General features: G+C 45.7%; 3 protein-coding genes across 4 annotated transcripts; 2 read left to right on the plus strand and 1 right to left on the minus strand.

Moving 5' to 3' along the window:
- The first annotated feature begins 222 nt into the window (after window positions 1-222).
- LOC4339306 (CBL-interacting protein kinase 19-like) lies at window positions 223-2,401 on the plus strand. Its single transcript, NM_001420702.1, has one exon. The coding sequence runs from the start codon at window positions 303-305 to the stop codon at window positions 1,827-1,829; it is 1,527 nt and encodes a 508-aa protein (NP_001407631.1). The 5' UTR covers window positions 223-302; the 3' UTR covers window positions 1,830-2,401.
- Window positions 2,402-8,167: 5,766 nt separating this feature from the next.
- Window positions 8,168-12,526, plus strand: LOC4339307 (tubby-like F-box protein 9). Its single transcript, NM_001420703.1, has 4 exons — window positions 8,168-8,798; window positions 9,336-9,423; window positions 10,794-10,923; window positions 11,603-12,526. The coding sequence occupies exons 1-4, from the start codon at window positions 8,454-8,456 to the stop codon at window positions 12,156-12,158; spliced, it is 1,119 nt and encodes a 372-aa protein (NP_001407632.1). The 5' UTR covers window positions 8,168-8,453; the 3' UTR covers window positions 12,159-12,526.
- Window positions 12,527-13,947: 1,421 nt separating this feature from the next.
- Window positions 13,948-16,050, minus strand: LOC4339308 (uncharacterized). Of its 2 annotated transcripts, XM_015782969.3 has the most exons (3): window positions 15,054-16,005; window positions 14,328-14,955; window positions 13,948-14,231 (listed from the first exon to the last, which is right to left on the minus strand). In XM_015782969.3, exons 1-2 carry the CDS (start codon window positions 15,957-15,959, stop codon window positions 14,329-14,331), a joined length of 1,533 nt encoding a protein of 510 aa, XP_015638455.1. In that variant the 5' UTR covers window positions 15,960-16,005; the 3' UTR covers window positions 13,948-14,231; window position 14,328. The 2 variants fall into 2 exon arrangements, with proteins under 2 accessions (XP_015638455.1, XP_015638456.1); XM_015782970.3 differs by having other exon boundaries at window positions 13,948-14,955; window positions 15,054-16,050.
- Between the last annotated feature and the right edge of the window lie 2,650 nt (window positions 16,051-18,700).

Here is an 18,700-nt window from a genome sequence, read left to right on the forward strand (position 1 = left end):
AAAGTTCACACCAAAATTGAAAATTTGATTGAAATTGGAATGATGTGATGAAAAATTTGAAAGTTTGTGTGTGTAGAAAAGTTTTAATGTGATGGAAAAGTTGGAAGTTTGAAAGAAAAACTTTGGGGAGAAAACATTTCAAAGCGAAAGCGAAATGAAACTCTCTAGAGAAGAGAAGCCCCAGCCGCAGATATTATTCACGATCCGTTAAGCTGTTCCCCCTCCCTTCCAACGCCGGCCACTCGTCTCCTCCTCCTCCCACCTCCCGTTTCCCCCGCGCCATCCTCCTCCGCCTCGCCGCCATGGCCGCGACCCCGCCGTCGTCGCAGCACCGGCGGCCGCTGTCCTCCTCCGCCTCCGCCGCCTCCCTCGCTGGCAAGCCGCGGGGGGGCGGGCTCCTGCTCGGGCGGTACGAGCTCGGCCGCCTCCTCGGCCACGGCACCTTCGCCAAGGTGTACCAGGCGCGGAGCGCGGATTCCGGGGAGCCGGTCGCGATCAAGGTGCTCGACAAGGAGAAGGCGATGCGGCACGGCCTCGTCCCGCACATCAAGCGGGAGATCGCCATCCTCCGCCGCGTCCGCCACCCCAACATCGTGAGGCTGTTCGAGGTGATGGCCACCAAGTCCAAGATCTACTTCGTGATGGAGCTCGTCCGCGGCGGGGAGCTGTTCGGCCGCGTCGCCAAGGGGCGGCTCAAGGAGGACACCGCGCGGCGCTACTTCCAGCAGCTCGTCTCCGCCGTCGGGTTCTGCCACGCGCGCGGCGTGTTCCACCGCGACCTCAAGCCCGAGAACCTCCTCGTCGACGAGCACGGCGACCTCAAGGTCTCCGACTTCGGCCTCTCCGCCGTCGCCGACCAGTTCCACCCCGACGGCCTCCTCCACACCTTCTGCGGCACGCCCTCCTACGTCGCGCCCGAGGTGCTCGCGCGCCGCGGCTACGACGGCGCCAAGGCGGACATATGGTCCTGCGGCATCATCCTCTTCGTGCTCATGGCTGGCTACCTTCCGTTCCATGACCAGAATCTCATGGCCATGTACCGAAAGATTTACAGGGGGGAATTCCGGTGCCCGAGATGGTTCTCCAAGGATCTTTCCAGTCTACTGAATCGCATCCTTGACACGAACCCAGAGACAAGGATCACTGTCAAAGAGGTCATGGAGAGCAGGTGGTTCCAGAAGGGATTCCGGCCGGTCAGATTCTATGTTGAGGATGATCAGGTTCACAGCTTGGCAGATGGTGATAATGATATGCCGGAGTTGGAACCTAGTGAGCCTCCTCCTCCTCCTCCGTTTCCGCCGCCGCCGCCGCAGCAAGATGATGACGGTGAGGAGTCGGGATGGGAGTCGGACTCATCCGTGGCATCATGTCCTGCCACATTGTCATCTGAGGAGCGTCGGCAAAGACCTCTCGGGTCTCTCACACGGCCAGCAAGTCTTAATGCGTTCGATATCATATCGTTCTCAAAGGGATTTGATTTGTCGGGGTTGTTTGAGGAGCGAGGGAGTGAAGTGAGGTTCATATCGGCAGAGCCTATGCAAACAATCATCACAAAATTGGAGGAGATCGCAAAGGTGAAGAGCTTCTTCGTTCGGCGAAAAGACTGGCGAGTGAGCATAGAAGGCACGAGGGAAGGTTTGAAGGGTCCATTGACAATCGGCGCTGAGATATTTGAGCTCACACCAAGCCTGGTGGTAGTGGAGGTGAAGAAGAAGGCAGGGGATAAGGAAGAATATGATGACTTCTGTAACAGGGAGTTGAAACCTGGGATGCAGCATCTCGTACACCATATGGGATCAGTTCCAAATATACCTTCTGATACGGAGTAGTTTGAACTAAGAAAGGTAGTTCTCTTTCTTGGAGGGGTATAAGGAAATTTTGGATTAAAAGTATATGTCTATGCAAGCATGAACACCTGAGAGGCAAAATGATACCCAATTCCTTTAGACCAGTGTCCATGTTTTGGTGCTGTTCGTTTCTTCAATCGAAATGATGTATGCTAGTGTTTGCATGCTAATATCAGCTATCAAATGTCTGTTTTTAGCTGTTACAGTTTAAAGAGAGTGACAAATCTGAGTATATGGCATCAGTATCAATGAAGTGGACTAGACTTTTATGTATGCCGCAGCAGTGCAGCCATTTGTATTTCTATGCTGCCAGTTAGTTCTCTGAATACATATGACATCAACACTGAAGAAATTAGCTCGAAGTGCTCTAAAGAAGTTCTGTTTTGGGATTAAAATTGTAAATATAGGGTGAATGAATAAATTAGACAAAGCGTTAGCATTCTAAGTATCTAGTTGTTTATTACTTCTGTGCATCAATTTGAATGCACACTTCTGTATACCATTGTTGTGCTACCTTTTGTTTAAGTAACTCAAATACTGTATACTGGTGTTGTGGAAACATCGTTAAACAAACAACTGATAGTTTACAATGCTCATCTATGGAATTCTTCATTGTAATTTTGCGACATAGTTCAGTCATGCTACCAATAACTGCTGTGGATGGTTCCAGATAGGTCCCTGCTCATGGGATGCAGCGGAAAATAGCTAATATGCTTAATTAACTCTCTTCAGGTAATGGAGGTATTTTCATCCTTGTTTCAGCTGGCATTCACAGTTCAGATATCTATATACATGGAAATTAATTGTTTGAATACATTATAAGGCCAAATTTTATAAAAATTACATCATCAAGATTTTTTTTCAAGACATGCTGAATGATAAATTGCAACGCAACAAGAACTAAGAATTTTGAGAAAAATACTGGTGCTTTCATATTGCTGTACATGGCAGAATTGTTAAATTACAGAGATGTTGAAAATTTCCTTCCTATTCAAGCATATTTCTCATAGAGTCGTGGTCAGGATAAGTGATGAACTTCTGTTTTCCTTTTATCTTATTTTAGATGTTTCTTAGTTTCTTTAGGCTTTTTGTACAAGTTGAGACTTGTGGTTTACGAATCCTACTATATTCCTTTAGAAGCTATATGTGCCAAAGAAAACCAAGGAGGCTTTGTATTCCTTTTCCATTAACAATTCATTGCATGTTGTCTGTTGCACTCCTAATGATCAAACCATCTATGTAGATCCTTGATGAACAAAGATGCAGCAGTTTCCAAGCACAAGCATGGACTCCCAAACACATACTCAACGTGAGCATATGCAAGTCGAAGTGCATGCATCAATCAGTATTGAAGTTATTGCTTTGCTGAATCGTTCTTTATGTTAACTTCAAGCATATTAATGTGTGGTGTTATTTGTAACTTAAGAATAAAGGCTTATAATGGCTTTGAAGTTGTGCCTTGGCTTCAACTAGCAACTTCCTTTTGCCCAACGTACTGCTACATTCTGTGATATGGTTTTATAGTTCACAAACAGTTAGGAGAAGTGCCGAATTGTCCAGCTATTTTAGCTGTTCATATAAAATCCGTATGTGTGGCTTTTGTTTTCTTAAGTTGTCCCTATAATTAGGTGAGCCGTATATCTGTTGTAAGTCATATCGAATCACACGAACATGTTCTCATTTTAGTCATTTTAGTAGTGAACAGATGTTCAGTGGTTTTGAATAATTTGGCAGATTATTAACTATATCTAAGCTGGGATGGCAGGTAACTGTTGATTTCTTCTTTCCACGGATGGCTTTTTTCCTGCTGGTTGTAGGCTGGACGATTTGAAGATTCATGTGGCAGTTTTTCTAGTGTTAATGTAGCTATTACTGGGGATATCCCAGGCTTGATTGATCCTACATTGATCCATCAGTGCTGTTGTTAGAAAGAGTCTTGGCTGGACCAATGACATGGTCAGTTTGAACCTAAGCACCATTAAACATTATTTTTCATATGGGCGTTCCAACTCAAAACTTCATGTCGTACTTACTTGACTACTAATATCTCCTTGACATATTCACCTCAAAAAACAAAAAAAATCCTTGACATACGGGCCTTAGCACACGTTAGCTAGACAATAAGTACTAGCAAAGATAGAGAAAAACTCGAGTGTCTGTCACGAGAAATATTCTATCTTCTTGTTCTGTTTTTCTTGGATAGCATGCAACTTTGTTATCAAGATTATGATTGATCCAAAGAGGGTAAAGCAAAGGGGGAGACATTTTCATTAAGCATGTACTGACTGACATCAATTGTAGCAAATGGTTTTATTCCTAGCATTGTTACTTTCAGCAAGCTTCATTTCTGCACAATCAAATGACCAGCTGTCTGTGATTATTACCCACTTTCTTGCTGTGCTCAGCTACAGATTGAAAATATAACAAACACAATTACATGCCCCCACGACGACGATGACCCTCCTCCCAATCCACAAACTGTTTGTTCACAGCTTCACAGGATCTCTCAACAGCTTGAAACCCCAACAAATCCGGGCATAGATAAATATTCCCTCTTCTAAGATAACACCTCCAAATCGGCCGCGACGACGTGGGGGCCAACACACCCCAAAGTCCCATCATTAACAAGTAAACAGCGCTGTCAATCACCTAACCAGTCCACTGGCTATCCATCATGCACGCCGCTAAGTCATCTGTAGTGGCCATGAGAGAACTCGACATCCTTTTTGAGACCCTTCCGTTCTCACGACGGCGCATTGTCAAATACCATCCTTTTCTCATGATAACGCATTCTCAAACAGTTATGCTATTTCACTAGTGACAATTTTTGACTCCTATCTTTTAATTTTTTTATCCATAGAATCTTGCATCAAGATTCTTGTACATATAAATCCAGCTTGCAATTATAATTGATTACATACCACTTACACTCAGTTACATTGTACTTGCACTCAGTTGCAGAGCAATTACACTCATTTTTACTATGCAAGATTAGAGAGCAATTACTCCGCAAGATTTAAAGTTCTAAATCTATCGAAATATCAATAGGTAGGCCCATTCTCAAATACCATCCTCCCAACTAACTTTCCTTCATTTTTCCTCACTGAGACATTGCACCTAGTAGATCCAATGGTATTTTGAAACACAATTTACTCTATTATCACTACCACATCATCAACACAAGGTGACACCACACATGAAATGACCATGTTATCCTACCCTTTCTAATTCCACATTGGCATGCCGGTGCCAAGGAAGGAGAAGAGCTAGGTGGCCCTCGGTGAATATGGCGACTCTTTGGCAAACACGCGGGAGGAAGAATGAGAGTTGGGTTGTGGTAGGGGGGAAAAGGAGCATGGAGGTAGTAGGACGCTGTGGCGCATCGAGGAGAGGCGAGGAAGACAGGAAAGACACTAAAGTTGATGTGGCCCTTGCTAGCAAGGAAGCCTGCGTGGATACAATGGTGAGCTAAGGTGATCATATCTGGGAGGCCATGACGACGGCGAGGAGGAAGCATTTGAGGCCGAGGCCATCACAGGTCTAGCTAAGGTGAGCGAATTGGGGTGTCTACCTTGGCTTCGACCTAGGTTAGGAACCGTCATCGTTGACCTTATGGTGGCCCAAATTAGTGCACCCTTGATGGATATACATATGACCATGGCTGTCTCTGTGAATTTGGGGCCCCGAGACAAAATACAAATTGAGGCCCTAAATTTTAAAGTAAAAACTGTGGATTCATGATACAAGACAAAATGCTTTACAACTGAAATGAGTAGGAATCCATAGGGGGGTAGACAATACTTGATAGGTACATGTGTCCCAGATGGCAAGCTTGACCTTGTTGCTCATTAACCACTTAACCTTGAAGTTGACACCCAGATATAGGATCCGAGAGGATAAGCAAGAGCCATGGATCCCCAGCTAAGGAAATAAATTAACAAGAAAAGGGGGCATATAACTAAATTTTGAGCTAACTGAGAGATGAAAGAAGATAGGAGATCGATATCACCTATGATGGGCGAGAAATCTTTAGAAGATTCAGGTTGTCAAAGGTGAAGTAGAGGAAGAGGATGCTCTCGTCCACGTCAGTCGTTGACTAGAAAATGACGAAGACAAAGAATCCATACTAACCTTACCCACCCCCTATGCTACGTTGGAAGGTTGGAACTTGGGATCATGGATGTGGGGATGATATCTAGGGTTTGATCTGGTACTTCTTGAATTCGAATGCTTCTACTCAATTGTATTGAGTAGATGCATAGAAGTTTTGTAGACGGTGGTGATGACTAGACGTGCAAGGATGAATTAGGATCAACGCGAGCGAGTCAATCTCGCATATTGGCCTACAGCCCGCTTTTCGCGAGACTTCCCACCCACTTGTTGTTCGGTTTGCACTTCCGCACGTCGCAGAATAGGAGGCTAGGCGGGTTTGGAATTTTTTTTTTTTGGTGGGGGGGGGGGTGTTGTTGTGCATGCGCCAATCTCGCACACTGCCCTTGACACCCCTGAAGATGACATGAAAGTGGGATGAGGTAGTTGCCGATGATTGCGGTGCCGCTAAGCTCGTTGCTAGCAAGGAAAGAACACTAGGTCGAGCAAAACACCAGAGCCAAACCAGGGGAAGCTAGCACAATATATGCATGAAAAAGATCTAGGGGGGAGAAAGCATGAAGGGATAGGGGCAAAATATATGCATGAAATGTTATTTTTGCATCCAGTGCCATGGCGCTCTCGTGAGGTCGCTGCATATTGTGTCCAAAATAATATAGTAGCGTGTGACTAGTTGGTGAAAAAAAATAAATTCGTCAAGTAAACGTGAAATAGTAGTGAAAAAATGAAACATAACCCCCTCCTCCTCCCTTGTAATGTTTTACTTCCTTTGTTCCAAAATGCTACTTCCTCCGTTTCACAATGTAAGTCATTCTAGCATTTCTCACATTCATATTAATATTAATGAATCTAAATAGATATATATGTCTAGATACATTAACATCAATATAAATGTTAGAAATGCTAGAATGACTTACATTGTGAAACGGAGGGGGCACTATATAGTTTTCGATGAGATATATTTTACTCCAATAAATTTTGAATAATTTTCTGTCAAATTCGTTGGACCGAAAATAATATTTTTGAAACGGAGAATAATAACCTTTTACCGTGTGAGCCGCGCGGGCGTACGTTCGTGTATGTTCGTCTCGCCCCGAACGAACGGGTACACCGTACACTTGACCGGACCAGCCGCGACCCGGCACGCCGGCACGTAGGACCCCGGGCGTTTTCCCCTCCCCTCGCGCGCACGCCCGCACGCGCGCGACGCGGCCCACGCCACGTCCCGTCCCTTGCCGACCTCCCGGGTGGCGCGGCGCGGGCGCGGGCGCCGGTGGAGAGGCCAGGAGCGCGACACGACGGAGTCGCGCGCGGAGACGTCGCCGTCGCGAGTGGTTGGTTACCACCCCGCACGCCTGCTGCTGCTGCTGTTTCGGTTTTGGGGTTTTTTTTTTTTTTAAGTGCGGAGCTTATCGCGGTCGGCGTCGTCGGGGCCTTTTTGCTTCGAGCGGACGGTGACGTCACCAGACCACCCCCACTGGACGATGTCGACGTCGCTTTCGCCTCCTCTCGCTTCGCTCGCTCTCACCCAACAATGGCGTGGAATTTTCAACCCACGAGTCCAACGTCTCACTGACGATTTTAAGCCTACCAGCTGTATGACTGTACCAGAAATGGTAGGTCCACTGCAATTAATCTCGCCCAAAAAATATATATAAAAAATAAAAATCTGCTAAATCTTGGAGCCAGTTTAATAGTATATCCACATGTTAGCTTTAAATTATTTATAACTAATTTAATAGTCTATTCAAACACCCGGTCATACCTCTCATACACACATAACGTTTTGGAGTCCGTATTACAGTTAGCTACAGATCCGTAGCCCACTTTCTTCTCTCTCTTCTCTTTTCTTGTCGATATGTGGTTATAGTTGGTTATTTTACTTCTCTTAGTGGAGAAATGCTAAGGGGTATTTCGGCTAGCTCCGCAAGATTGTGGGCTAGATGATTTTAAGCCTCACTCTTTCTAATTATTGTTATTAGCTCCTTCGCTAATACTATTCACGTCTTTTTTTTTTCTTTCTGTTTAGTGCCAGCCAAACCCGACCCGCTGTGACGAACAGGAAACTGATTACTACGCGCCATAAGCACGAACGCAAACGCGAGCACTGTGTCAACTGTGCTACGACCCAATCGTTTTTATTATTACGTGGCGGGCGTTAATGCGTGGGCCCGACGCGTTTACTGGCCCCACGTGTCATGTTTAGGGGTGGGAGGCGTATAATTAGGGGAGAATTCGAAGATCTTTAGGCATTTCGGCGAGACGAGCGGAGGCGCACGAGAGCACGATGAGGATTTGATTTTCTTTTTCTTTCTTTTGGTTTCAAGTCTCATCGCCAAATTTCGTTTTCGATTTTTTTTATTTTTTTTGCTCGTCTCGTCTCGTGTCTACCCTTTATTCATCCCTCTTCTCGCGTTGGTGCTCCTCCGCCCGATCTCTCGTCTCGAAGCTTCTGGAAGCTTCGGGGGGAGGGATCCCGGGCCGGGCTCGCCCGCCATGGCGCTGTGGCGGTGTAGCTCCTCGTGGCTCTCGTCGGTGTCGCGCTCGTCGGGGGGAGTCGGCGGCGGCGAATCGAAGGTGTCGCCGGAGATCGCGCCGGTGAGCGGCGGGGAGGGGGAGGGAGAGGAGGAGGAGGGGGAGGAGGAGAGGTGGTCGCGGCTGCTGCCGGAGCTGCTCACGGAGATCATGCGGCGCGTGGACGCCGGCGCCGAGCGGTGGCCGCCGCGGCGGGACGTGGTGGCCTGCGCCTGCGTCTGCCGCCGGTGGAGGGACGCCGCGGTGTCCGTCGTGCGGCCGCCGCTGGAGTGCGGGCGGATCACGTTCCCTTCCTCGCTGAAGCAGGTGAGCCTGAGCGCCCCCCGACCTAACCGCTATCATCTTGATCTGGCTGAACTTACATGATTTTAATTTTTGTGTGGGGGAAAATTTTCTTTCGTCCTATGACTCTATGAGGGTGCTCGAAGGCTGTTCGAGGACATGTTTTTCTTGTTCGATCTGTACGATTCGAGCTGATTTCCGGATGAATTGTTGGTTTGATTGTTGTTCTTTTTTACTCATACCTGTATTTTTAAGCTTTCGTTTGGGTTTCAATAATCGCCTGATTACAAGTATTCTTAAGCGAGGAGCACATGTCCATCCACTCGTCCTTGTTTTCTGAATTTGGTCGCCCCGCACTTTACTATGGCGACCAACAAAGTGATGTGGTAGGTGAAGTTAGTAAAGAAATATGGGTCTTTGGTATGCTCATATATGAAAATGCTAATTGTGACATTTGGATTTTGTTTTGGTCTGTTAGTAAGAGTATTTTGATGCCTAAAGGCACAATCTTTAGTTCACTTTAGGTCTCTATAATTGATTTAGTTGTTTTTTTTTTGACAGCCTGGACCAAGGGATGCTCCGATGCACTGCTTCATCAGGAGGAACAAAAAGAACTCGACCTTCTACCTTTATCTCAGCTTAACACAGGGTATGTCATAATGGATAATTTGAGCCTTTGAGGTTCCATCGTGGTTGTGGCCCCATGCTATTGTGGATTGGGTAGACGGTTTTGTAGACTGCGTCAACTGGGTTTACATATTGTTCTTTGATTTAATTGACGGAGCCGTAAACAAAATAAAACTCTATCAACTGACTTTCTGGTGGCTTCTGCTCTATCAATGATGTGGGTGTTGCAACTGTGCAATTAAATGAATTCTTGTTCAGACAATGGCAAATCTAGTAGGTAGTAAGCACGTTTTTAAAACAAGAAAAAAAATTATCTGCTAACGCTATCAAGGTCCCTTCTATGTATGACTTGTGAATTGTGACGTGCGATCTTCTTATAGTTGTTCTTAATCTTGTTTTGAAAAAGGGAGGATTTTTCTTCTTTTAATCCATCACAAGCCACAACATCATTTGTGACAAGGACCCTTGCACCTACTTTGCTGCCCACGTACATTATTTAAGGGACTTACATAACAGAATAATGAATATTTGACTAATTGACTTTGGTCTTGTTGTCCATAAAAAACATGACTTTGGTCTTTGGTAGTTGACAACTTATTTCTATTGAATACATTTTCGTTGGGATAACTTAGAAGTTACTCAGAACCTATGATCTTGGTATAGTATTAGACTCTTATTGGCCAGGGTCATCATAAAGTTTGAAAGCATTAACTGTCTGACATCCTATCATGGATCGAACGAGAGGCTGCATAACCATGATGTACCACCAATTACACATTGAGCTTTGTATGATCTGACAAAGTATAACAACACAAATTGTGTCCATTGTTTTATCATTTCTTTTTTTTTTGTTTAGGCACATCAAAATTATTTGTTGCCCGTGACTGCCCTGTTGATTGATTGTTAACAACTACATGACTCATGATCATATAAATAACTAAATAAGGGTGCAGTACAGCCTCACCAATGACTAAACACAGCACCTGTTGTGTTCAAACTTTTCTATGCCACTTCTGAGAATTATAAGTCAAATTACTAGGAAAACAGAAGGTACTGTGGAATTCATGTTTCTGAGGGGATGTATATGTCAAACCTGATGGATGCTTCTAGATATTAGAAGGTTAGGCACAACTATGTTTCGTTGACAAGTTTAAGGTTCTAGAATGAACCCGAGTACCCTATGGATAACCTTATTATGTTGAGCGATATTCTCAATGTGAAGATTGTGAATCTTATCACATGATTTGCAACTTTTGGTTATGAAACTGTAATACAATCCTCTTATGTTGGTGACTGAATCAAGGCTTATTTTCCTGATATGCTTGTTGCTTCTTAAGTATTAGACTGCAAAAAGAAAAATACGATCTTCAATTTTTTGCTCTCTTTTGGCAGCCCTAACGGATAAAGGAAAGTTTCTGCTGGCTGCTCGAAGGTTCAGAAACGGGGCACATACAGAATATATCATTTCCTATGATTGTGATGATCTATTTCCAGGAAGCAATTCGTATGTTGGGAAACTGAGGTTGGGTCCAATCATTCCATTAGGCTACTGCCTTTGCTTTCTTTGCAAGCATCATAAAGTTGTGCCACACTCTAATTGTACTCTAGTAATAATTTTACTGCCATCTTTCTTCATGTTATCATCATATCATCAGTTATCATGTTGCCTGCCTTGTTGAATAACGTGACCCGTTCATGTATCATTTTCATAGCATGCATTAATATCTAATATTTAGGTTCCGATCAAGCTTGACATTATTCAAAATGCAATATGACTTGGTATACACCTTTCCCTTCATGGTTTGTGTTTAAAATGTAGAGTGAAGGCATTAAGAAAGAGTCATCTGTGGAAGATGAACAAGACACAAACATATAGCGGTTGCTTGGGATAGTATATCTTTTCTAATTAGCTGCGCAGGGCATTTATATTTTTGATAGCTGGGTTTACATTGTGATCAATAAAATCATCTTTCAATTCCTAAGCCGACAAAACCGCTCTACTTGTGGCCTCCTGGGCTGACCATCTATTTTGGGGTAAATCTCAGAAGTGCCACCCACTATCAAGTTTCGAGTGCATTTGATCAAGTGATTAGAAGTTTTCTAGTGTGTATAAACCACACTTTTATTCAAGTTATTTTCCCACTATATTCATTTATTAGCTGGAACACTATTTTGATCGGTTAACTTCTTTGTACATGTAGATCTGACTTCCTGGGTACAAAGTTCATCATCTATGATAGCCAGCCACCATACGATGGTGCAAAGCCCTCACGGAGCCAATCGAGTCGTCGCTTTGCAAGCAAACAGATTAACCCAAATGTTTCAGGCGGTAATTATGAAGTTGGACAAGTGTCATACAAGTTCAACTTCCTCAAATCAAGAGGACCAAGAAGAATGCAGTGCAATATCCAGTGCCCCGTAGGCCAGAGCACCGCATCAGATCCATTGAAGAAGCTGATTAGCACCTCAAGCCCCTTGGCTCTAAGAAACAAGGCACCACGATGGCATGAGCATCTGCAGTGCTGGTGCTTGAATTTCCATGGCCGGGTGACCGTCGCCTCGGTGAAGAACTTCCAGCTCGTTGCTCCAGCTGGCACCAGCGATCCATGGGGCATTGCAGATGAGGAGACAGTGATCCTGCAGTTCGGTAAGATTGAGGACGACGCGTTCACGATGGACTACCGGCAGCCGCTGTCAGCCTTCCAGGCGTTCGCCATCTGCCTCACAAGCTTTGGCACGAAGCTGGCCTGTGAATAAGTGTAACTTTTGGGTTTGATGATGATTTACACCGTGCATATGGATGGGATCTCCGTTGATAGCGCGGATAGCCTGAAGCCCTGAACTATAGCGCCCCTGTTGAACCAGGAGAGTAAGGTGTAAAAGGGCGACAGGGGCACACTGCACTGAACACACCGTGTCCCTAACTCTCGACTCTCTCTTCTCTTTTTCTCTCGTCTAATGATGTGGATGGACTTGGTTTATGTTGATCTTGGAGAGATGATGGTATAACTCTTTGTTGTAAATGGCACTCCTTTTCACTTGCTGATGTACCCCGTGCATAATGAATGTACCATTCTCCAGTCGAGTTTGCCCCTGGTCTCTTTGATAAAGGAAGCTTTTATTGGAATCAGACGATATAACTGAGACGCATACAGCAAAAGTCACACCGAACACCCATAAAAGAGTTACTCCCCCTATCCAACTCGAAGTTCGTTTCTATTTGACGCCGTTTACTTTTTTTAAATATGTTTGACCGTTTATCTTATTAAAAAATAATTATTAATTTTTTCTATTATTTAATTTATTGTTAAATATACTTATATGTATATATATATAGTTTTATATATTTCATAAAAGTTTTTTAATAAGACGAACGGTTAAATATGTGTTAAAAAGTTAACGGTGTCAAATATTTAAAAATGGATGGAGCAATTAGTAAAAGCCATGCCGCTGATCTCTGGCATTCCCTTTACTTTGTTCTCTTCAGGCCGAAGTTGGCTCCGAACAGGAGTGATTTATCAGTTTGATCACCAAGGACGATGGACAACGTTCCATGAGTTCTGACCAGTGACAACGGTTGTACCGTGTAAAGCGTACCTCCTTCGCCACGGTCGCGGCAAAAGCGCACGATGGCGCGAGAGACCAAAGGGTATGTTTGGGGGAGTTTTAAATTCTGTGAAGCAGCTGTTTGGTAGCCAGCTTCTGAGAATCTGGAAAAGCTCTGAAACCCAGCTTCTCCAGCTTCTGGCTTCTTAGTTCATTTTTCAAAATCTGTAACTCAAAAGCTGTGGACTGTTTGGGACAGCTTCTAGCAGAAACAGCTTTTGGAAAAAGCTGCAGCTAGGAAAAGCTCCCCCAAACGGGGCCCAAAACCGTTTGTCTACCGCCGGTCCCTTATAACATTTGGCCAGGCCGAGACAGAGAGTGCCTAGGCCGTGGCCAGTGCGGCCCATATCCTGTGGGCGTTCGGCCGAATCGGCCCATGTCGCTGTCCGCTCCGCACGCCATGGCCCATACGCCTGGACGCTGGACACTCGTGATCGCCGCATAAATTCGGAGAAAAATGCAGTGGACGAGGGGGGAAGAGCTGCGCAGCATATAGTGCCAAATTTCGGACTCTGAGCTTGTGAAGTACTAGTAGTACATGATCTATTCGCATCACATGGCAGTATTAGCGCTAGTTCATCGGCCGCAAATTCTCTCTGCAAAATGAGCAGTATTTACACTTAAACCTGCTGGTTCTGTCATGGCTTCTTTTCCATATTACTCCTACGATCTACTCCCTATGTCCTATTTTAAGTGCAACCATGAGTTTCCGTGACCAAGTTTGATCATCCGTCTTTATTTGAAATTTTTTTATAATTAGTATTTTTGTTGTTACGAGATGATAAAACATGAATATTACTTTACTCGTGACTTATGTTTTTAATTTTTTTTAAAATTTTTTCAAATAAGACGGACGATCAAAATTGGGCGTGGAAAACTATGGCTGCACTTAAGATGGGACGGAGGGAGTAGCTTGGCAGTTGGCAAGATAAGAGATAGCTGTAACTAAATTCAGGTGACTGTATTAAATTAATCAGGTAGGCGAACTGCAGTAATTCGACATTGTGCATGCATGATTAATTCACAATCACAGGCATTTCCCCTTGAACTAGTATATACAAATACAACACGAATGGAGCTGCAAGAACAGCACACTTGCAACACTTTAATTGTAGATTAGTAGTAGTAGCGTGTATGAGCAACCATTGGCCCAGTCGTCTCAGTGGTCATGTCTCAGAATCCAATGGACCAAGCTTCAATTAATTTCCTGTGAACCTAAACAATCTGGACACAATCAATACAATTACAAGTTAGCACTGACAATGCAATTACCAGGACATAAAAAGTACAGTAAAATGCTACTCCTAATAGAAGTATTACGCTATGATTTCTGTAGATCATGTATTCGCATTTGCCGTGGCCTGGCATGGCCGTCGGCCACGAGCTTGGCCGGAGCTCGGGACGAACACCTTGGAGGTGGAGACTGCTTCTTGTGCTGCACGTGGATGCCGAGGAAGGAGGTCGCCGGAGGGTTGCTCGACACGGACGGCAGCGCCCGCGAGAGCCAGGACTCCGACGGCGACTTCATCGACGGCAGCGGCGGGAGCGGAGGCACCATGTCACGGCTCGCCGCGGCCTTGTCCTCCAATAGCAGCGGCCACCCGTAGCCGCCGCCGCCGCCGCCTCCGCCGGCGCCGGCGGCGTCGCGCCTTTGTTTCTTCCCGCCGTCGAACACCTTGGGCGGCGCCGGCCTTGGGAAGCGAGGAGGCGGCAGCAGCTTGGGATCGTCGTGGCTGTCGTGGCATTGGTCGTGGCTTCTGTCTAACACCAGGAGGAAGCCGAGGTGGGTAGCCTTGGGGTGGACGGCGCCGTCTCCTTGTTCCAGGTAAAGCTCGCGCACCGACGGCATTGTCGTGTCCAGCTCCGGCGACAGCAACGCGCCGATACCCTTCCGGCCGCCGCGGCCTGATCGCCGGAGGGAGTTGATATACACTTCCTCCCAGGATCGCTGCAACGACGCACCGGACGAACAAGTGAGAATCGCTCGCGTTTTGATTCGTCGCGCGGCAGCAGGTGGAGGTGGAGGAGATGTTTGTTGCTGCTTACCATGATGCCCGTGTCGTGCGCGCTCCGGACGAGTGGGTTCCCCAAGCTTTGGCTCCTGCCGATCTTGGAGAGGAGGGGCGCGCCGCGGTCTCGCCGCCGGCCACCGCCGCGGCGTCTCATGGCGGGCGCTGGGTTGAGGAGGAGCAAGGTGCTCTTCATGCACCGCGTGGGAAGAAGCAGCCCGCACCTCCTCGACGAGACGCCCCGCGTACTGTGCGCGTCCCACTCGCCGCCGCCGCCGTTGTCGTCGACGGCGGCGTCGGCGTCGTCGGTCTTCTCCCTCGGAACGATGCACAGTGTTCGAATCGTCGGCGTTGGCTCGGGAGGAGGCAGCAACGCGTCGGCGCCGTGGCCGTTGCGCGCGGCCGCCGCGGCGACGCTGGCCTTCCGGGAGCTGCATTGCGGCGAGAGGACAGCCACGGCGTGCGCCGCCGGCAGGAAGCGGTCCATCATGACGCCGCCGCCGACGCCGACGCCGCGCGGAGGCTGGGCGACGGCGTCGCTGAGGCCGCTGGCGCTGCTGCAGTTCACGGTGAGGCAGCTGTCCGCCACGGAGAGCGCGTCGGAGAACCGCGCCTCCTGATCCCGCTCCCGCACCGGCGCGGCGACGGCGACCACCGCCATGGCGTCGCGCGCGGGCTCCTCGTCCCTCGCCGTGGCGTGCACCATCGTCGCGCGCCGGGTGCGGACGCTCTTGGGATGACCGGGCCGCGTGCCATCCGTCCGCGTCGCCGCCTCGCCGGCGGCGCCACCGCCATGGCGCCGCACGGAGACGAGCGGCGCGGCGAGGTCGATGCGCCTGTTCGCGTCGGCCATGACCGGCGCCGCGAGCTGCCTCCTCGCCTCGCCACCACTTGTCACTCTCGCTGTGTCACTGGCCTCGCCACTGCACTGCAGCATTGGCATTTTGGGCAACCAAATTCCAAATAATTTAAAGGAGGCTTCTTGCAACAACCTGCCTAATAAAGAGCAAAGAGTTCATGTAATATTCAGTGCACAGTAGCTTGCATGGTGACTGGGAGTAGTTAGTTGTCTATGTACTTGTTTACTCACTCAGGACGTGGCAGGAAGTGGCCACCTGAACTACATGTTGCTCGTTGTTAACTTGTCAGATTGGTCTACTATGCAACACCAACTACATGAGCCAAGATTGGTCCCATTTGTTTCTGATTAACATATAACACCCCCCTCCCTCCGTATAAAAAAGAATCAAATCCTGGCCATTAACCTGGGTAAATGTTTGTCCCGATTCATAGCTATGATTTAAATTATTTTTGGATGAAGAGATGTCGATTTCTATTAGCAAGTTTTTCAGACTGTTAATTAGTGTTTTTTCTATAAAAAATTTTTATATAGAATTTACTCTAAAATATTAAAAAAAATCATTTTTAAAATTTGTAATGATTAATCATACGTTTTATGTGCCATCGAAAATCTTCATCTTTATATAAAACGAACGGGGGGAAACTACAAGTGAAAACATGGAGAATTAATTATAGTTCTCGGTGCTGGTTCTAGTGCACATGACCACATGATTAGTTATCAAACATGACTAGTCATCCATCTCTCACGCAGTAGGTGAATGTCTGATACAATTCGATCTGCAGATTGGCTGCTTCTCCGGCTCAAAGGAGGAAAAGAGCGGACGACCTGGTGTCCTCTCTGATAAATTCTCCTTGGACTTAAGCTGCAACTGCATCAGCATCACGCGATGCATGTCAAGTTCTTTGGAGAGCTTAACGACCGGTAGGTAGATGACCATTTCTCTTGTCGACAAGAGAGAGCTCAATAATTCAGCAGCAGATGCACAGTCATCTTCGAGCTCATAACGCCTTGTGGATTTACGTCAAAACCGGTCGTTTTCCGTCGCCGGCGAGGAGGGTCGCCGCCGACACTGTCTTCTCCTTCTCCTTCTTCTTCTTCTTCTTCAGTTAGCTAATCTAGTACAACCACTGACAAAAGTGGCAATAGAAAATGGCAAAATGGGATGGAGAAAACGGCTATGGCAGTGACGATAGGATGAAATTCCATGTATTTTTGCCGTTCAATCATAGAAGAAGTGCTTTTATAGGGTAGTTGAAGCTTTGCATTTAAGCTATGTAGGTACCCAACGACTCCATGATCTGCCAATACTTTGTTTCTTTGAATTCATAGACCATTAAGAAATTGATATAGCATTGATCAATACTGTTGTCACATAGATCACCGTTATCTATGAAAAAAAAGAGAGATCACCAAACTGTTGTGATACACTTGATGGGGCATTGAGGAAAATAATTCAAAATTAAGTTATGAGCACTTGTCAATGTTATCATCTTATTATGCATCTGGCACTACTACTAAATATTGGAGTATCTAGGTAGGGAACAGAATAGTCGCTAGGACCGTTACAGTGGCATTGTTTCGCCTATAGCTTATTATAGACCGGAACACTTATTAATGATAAAATAATTTCTCGGTAAATTTTTTATATATACTTGCCTAGTGATTTAAAAGCCAATGCTAAAAAATAGACCATGATGTAAAAACATGAAAATCAACACAAATTAAAATTTAAATTGGTTATGGCTGACAAGTGGAATTTCTTTTGAGTTTTTACATGTGCGGGCGTTCCTTTGGTTGTTTTACTCTTAATTCTGCATTGTGTAGCTGACATGTGAGTCCATATAGAATTTATGTCCGTCCGATTTCTTCTCTAAAAAAATGTCCGTCCGATTCAGCGTCAGGCAAGACGAAAGCACAGTGGAAACCTGAAGCCAAAGTAAAATGCTCTGCAAAGAAGAACATTGTGTTATCTAAGGCACACATTCTAAACACTGTCTCGACTTGGTTATTTCTTCGATTTTCATTAGCACATTTTTTAAACTATTAAATAGTGTATTTCGTATGAAAACTTTCGTATAGAAGTTGCTTTAAAAAAATCAAATTAATTAATTTTTTAGTTTTTAATAATTAATACTTAATCAATCATATGCTATTCACGTATTACGTTTTACGTGCGGCTAATCAATATAATTTAAAACACATTTTAGAAATACTAACTAAGATAATTGTGCAGCTCATGATCTTGGGATGCAGATCCTCTGCTGGGGATCTCGTTCCCATGATCTGAAATATGATGAGTTCTCAGCTCACTTCGCGGGCAGACATGACGATTGCACGTTGTTCCTGATCCTGAACTTTCAAGGGACCATTCTGAATTTCTGATGCCTCGTGGCTTTCACCATCAGCTCAGATTTAATCGAAGTCGTAGGCATGCTGATCCGATGAACGCTAACAGCGGGCCGTGTATTCAGGGTTGGAATAAGTTCACTTTATGTCCCTTATCGAATCATGGCCCACGTATACGGACCAGCCCATTATATTTAGGCAGCCCGCTTTAAACCAGAAAGGATTTATTGGGCTGAAAAATTATAAATCTTGGCCCACAATCTTCCAAGGCCCAAAATTCGTACAATTATCTCGACCCCCAAAACGACTTTATTACTTTTTTTTTCGTAAATATGCGCTAAAAATAAGTTACAGGTAAAACCTTCTATGTATGTATTTTTCGCGATATAAAAGTTAATGTTAGAAAATCATAATATTGTCTCGTTCTTTTCTCCAACAAGAGTTGGATAAAGATTAAGATTTTCGTGGCACGCTTT

This window comes from Oryza sativa, chromosome 5 (genome assembly GCF_034140825.1).
Source record: "Oryza sativa Japonica Group chromosome 5, ASM3414082v1".
Lineage (NCBI taxonomy): Eukaryota > Viridiplantae > Streptophyta > Magnoliopsida > Poales > Poaceae > Oryza > Oryza sativa.

Bases quoted from the DNA above. Each gene is read 5' to 3' on its own strand.
- LOC4339306 (NM_001420702.1), top strand. From the start codon at position 303: ATGGCCGCGACCCCGCCGTCGTCGCAGCACCGGCGGCCGCTGTCCTCC.
- LOC4339307 (NM_001420703.1), top strand. From the start codon at position 8,454: ATGGCGCTGTGGCGGTGTAGCTCCTCGTGGCTCTCGTCGGTGTCGCGC. The intron at 8,799-9,335 runs GTGAGCCTGAGC...TTTTTTTGACAG, and splicing joins TCCCTTCCTCGCTGAAGCAG to CCTGGACCAAGGGATGCTCC. The intron at 10,924-11,602 runs GTTGGGTCCAAT...TTGTACATGTAG, and splicing joins TCGTATGTTGGGAAACTGAG to ATCTGACTTCCTGGGTACAA.
- LOC4339308 (XM_015782970.3), bottom strand. From the start codon at position 15,959: ATGCCAATGCTGCAGTGCAGTGGCGAGGCCAGTGACACAGCGAGAGTG. The intron at 14,956-15,053 runs GTAAGCAGCAAC...GCGTCGTTGCAG, and splicing joins CGCACGACACGGGCATCATG to CGATCCTGGGAGGAAGTGTA.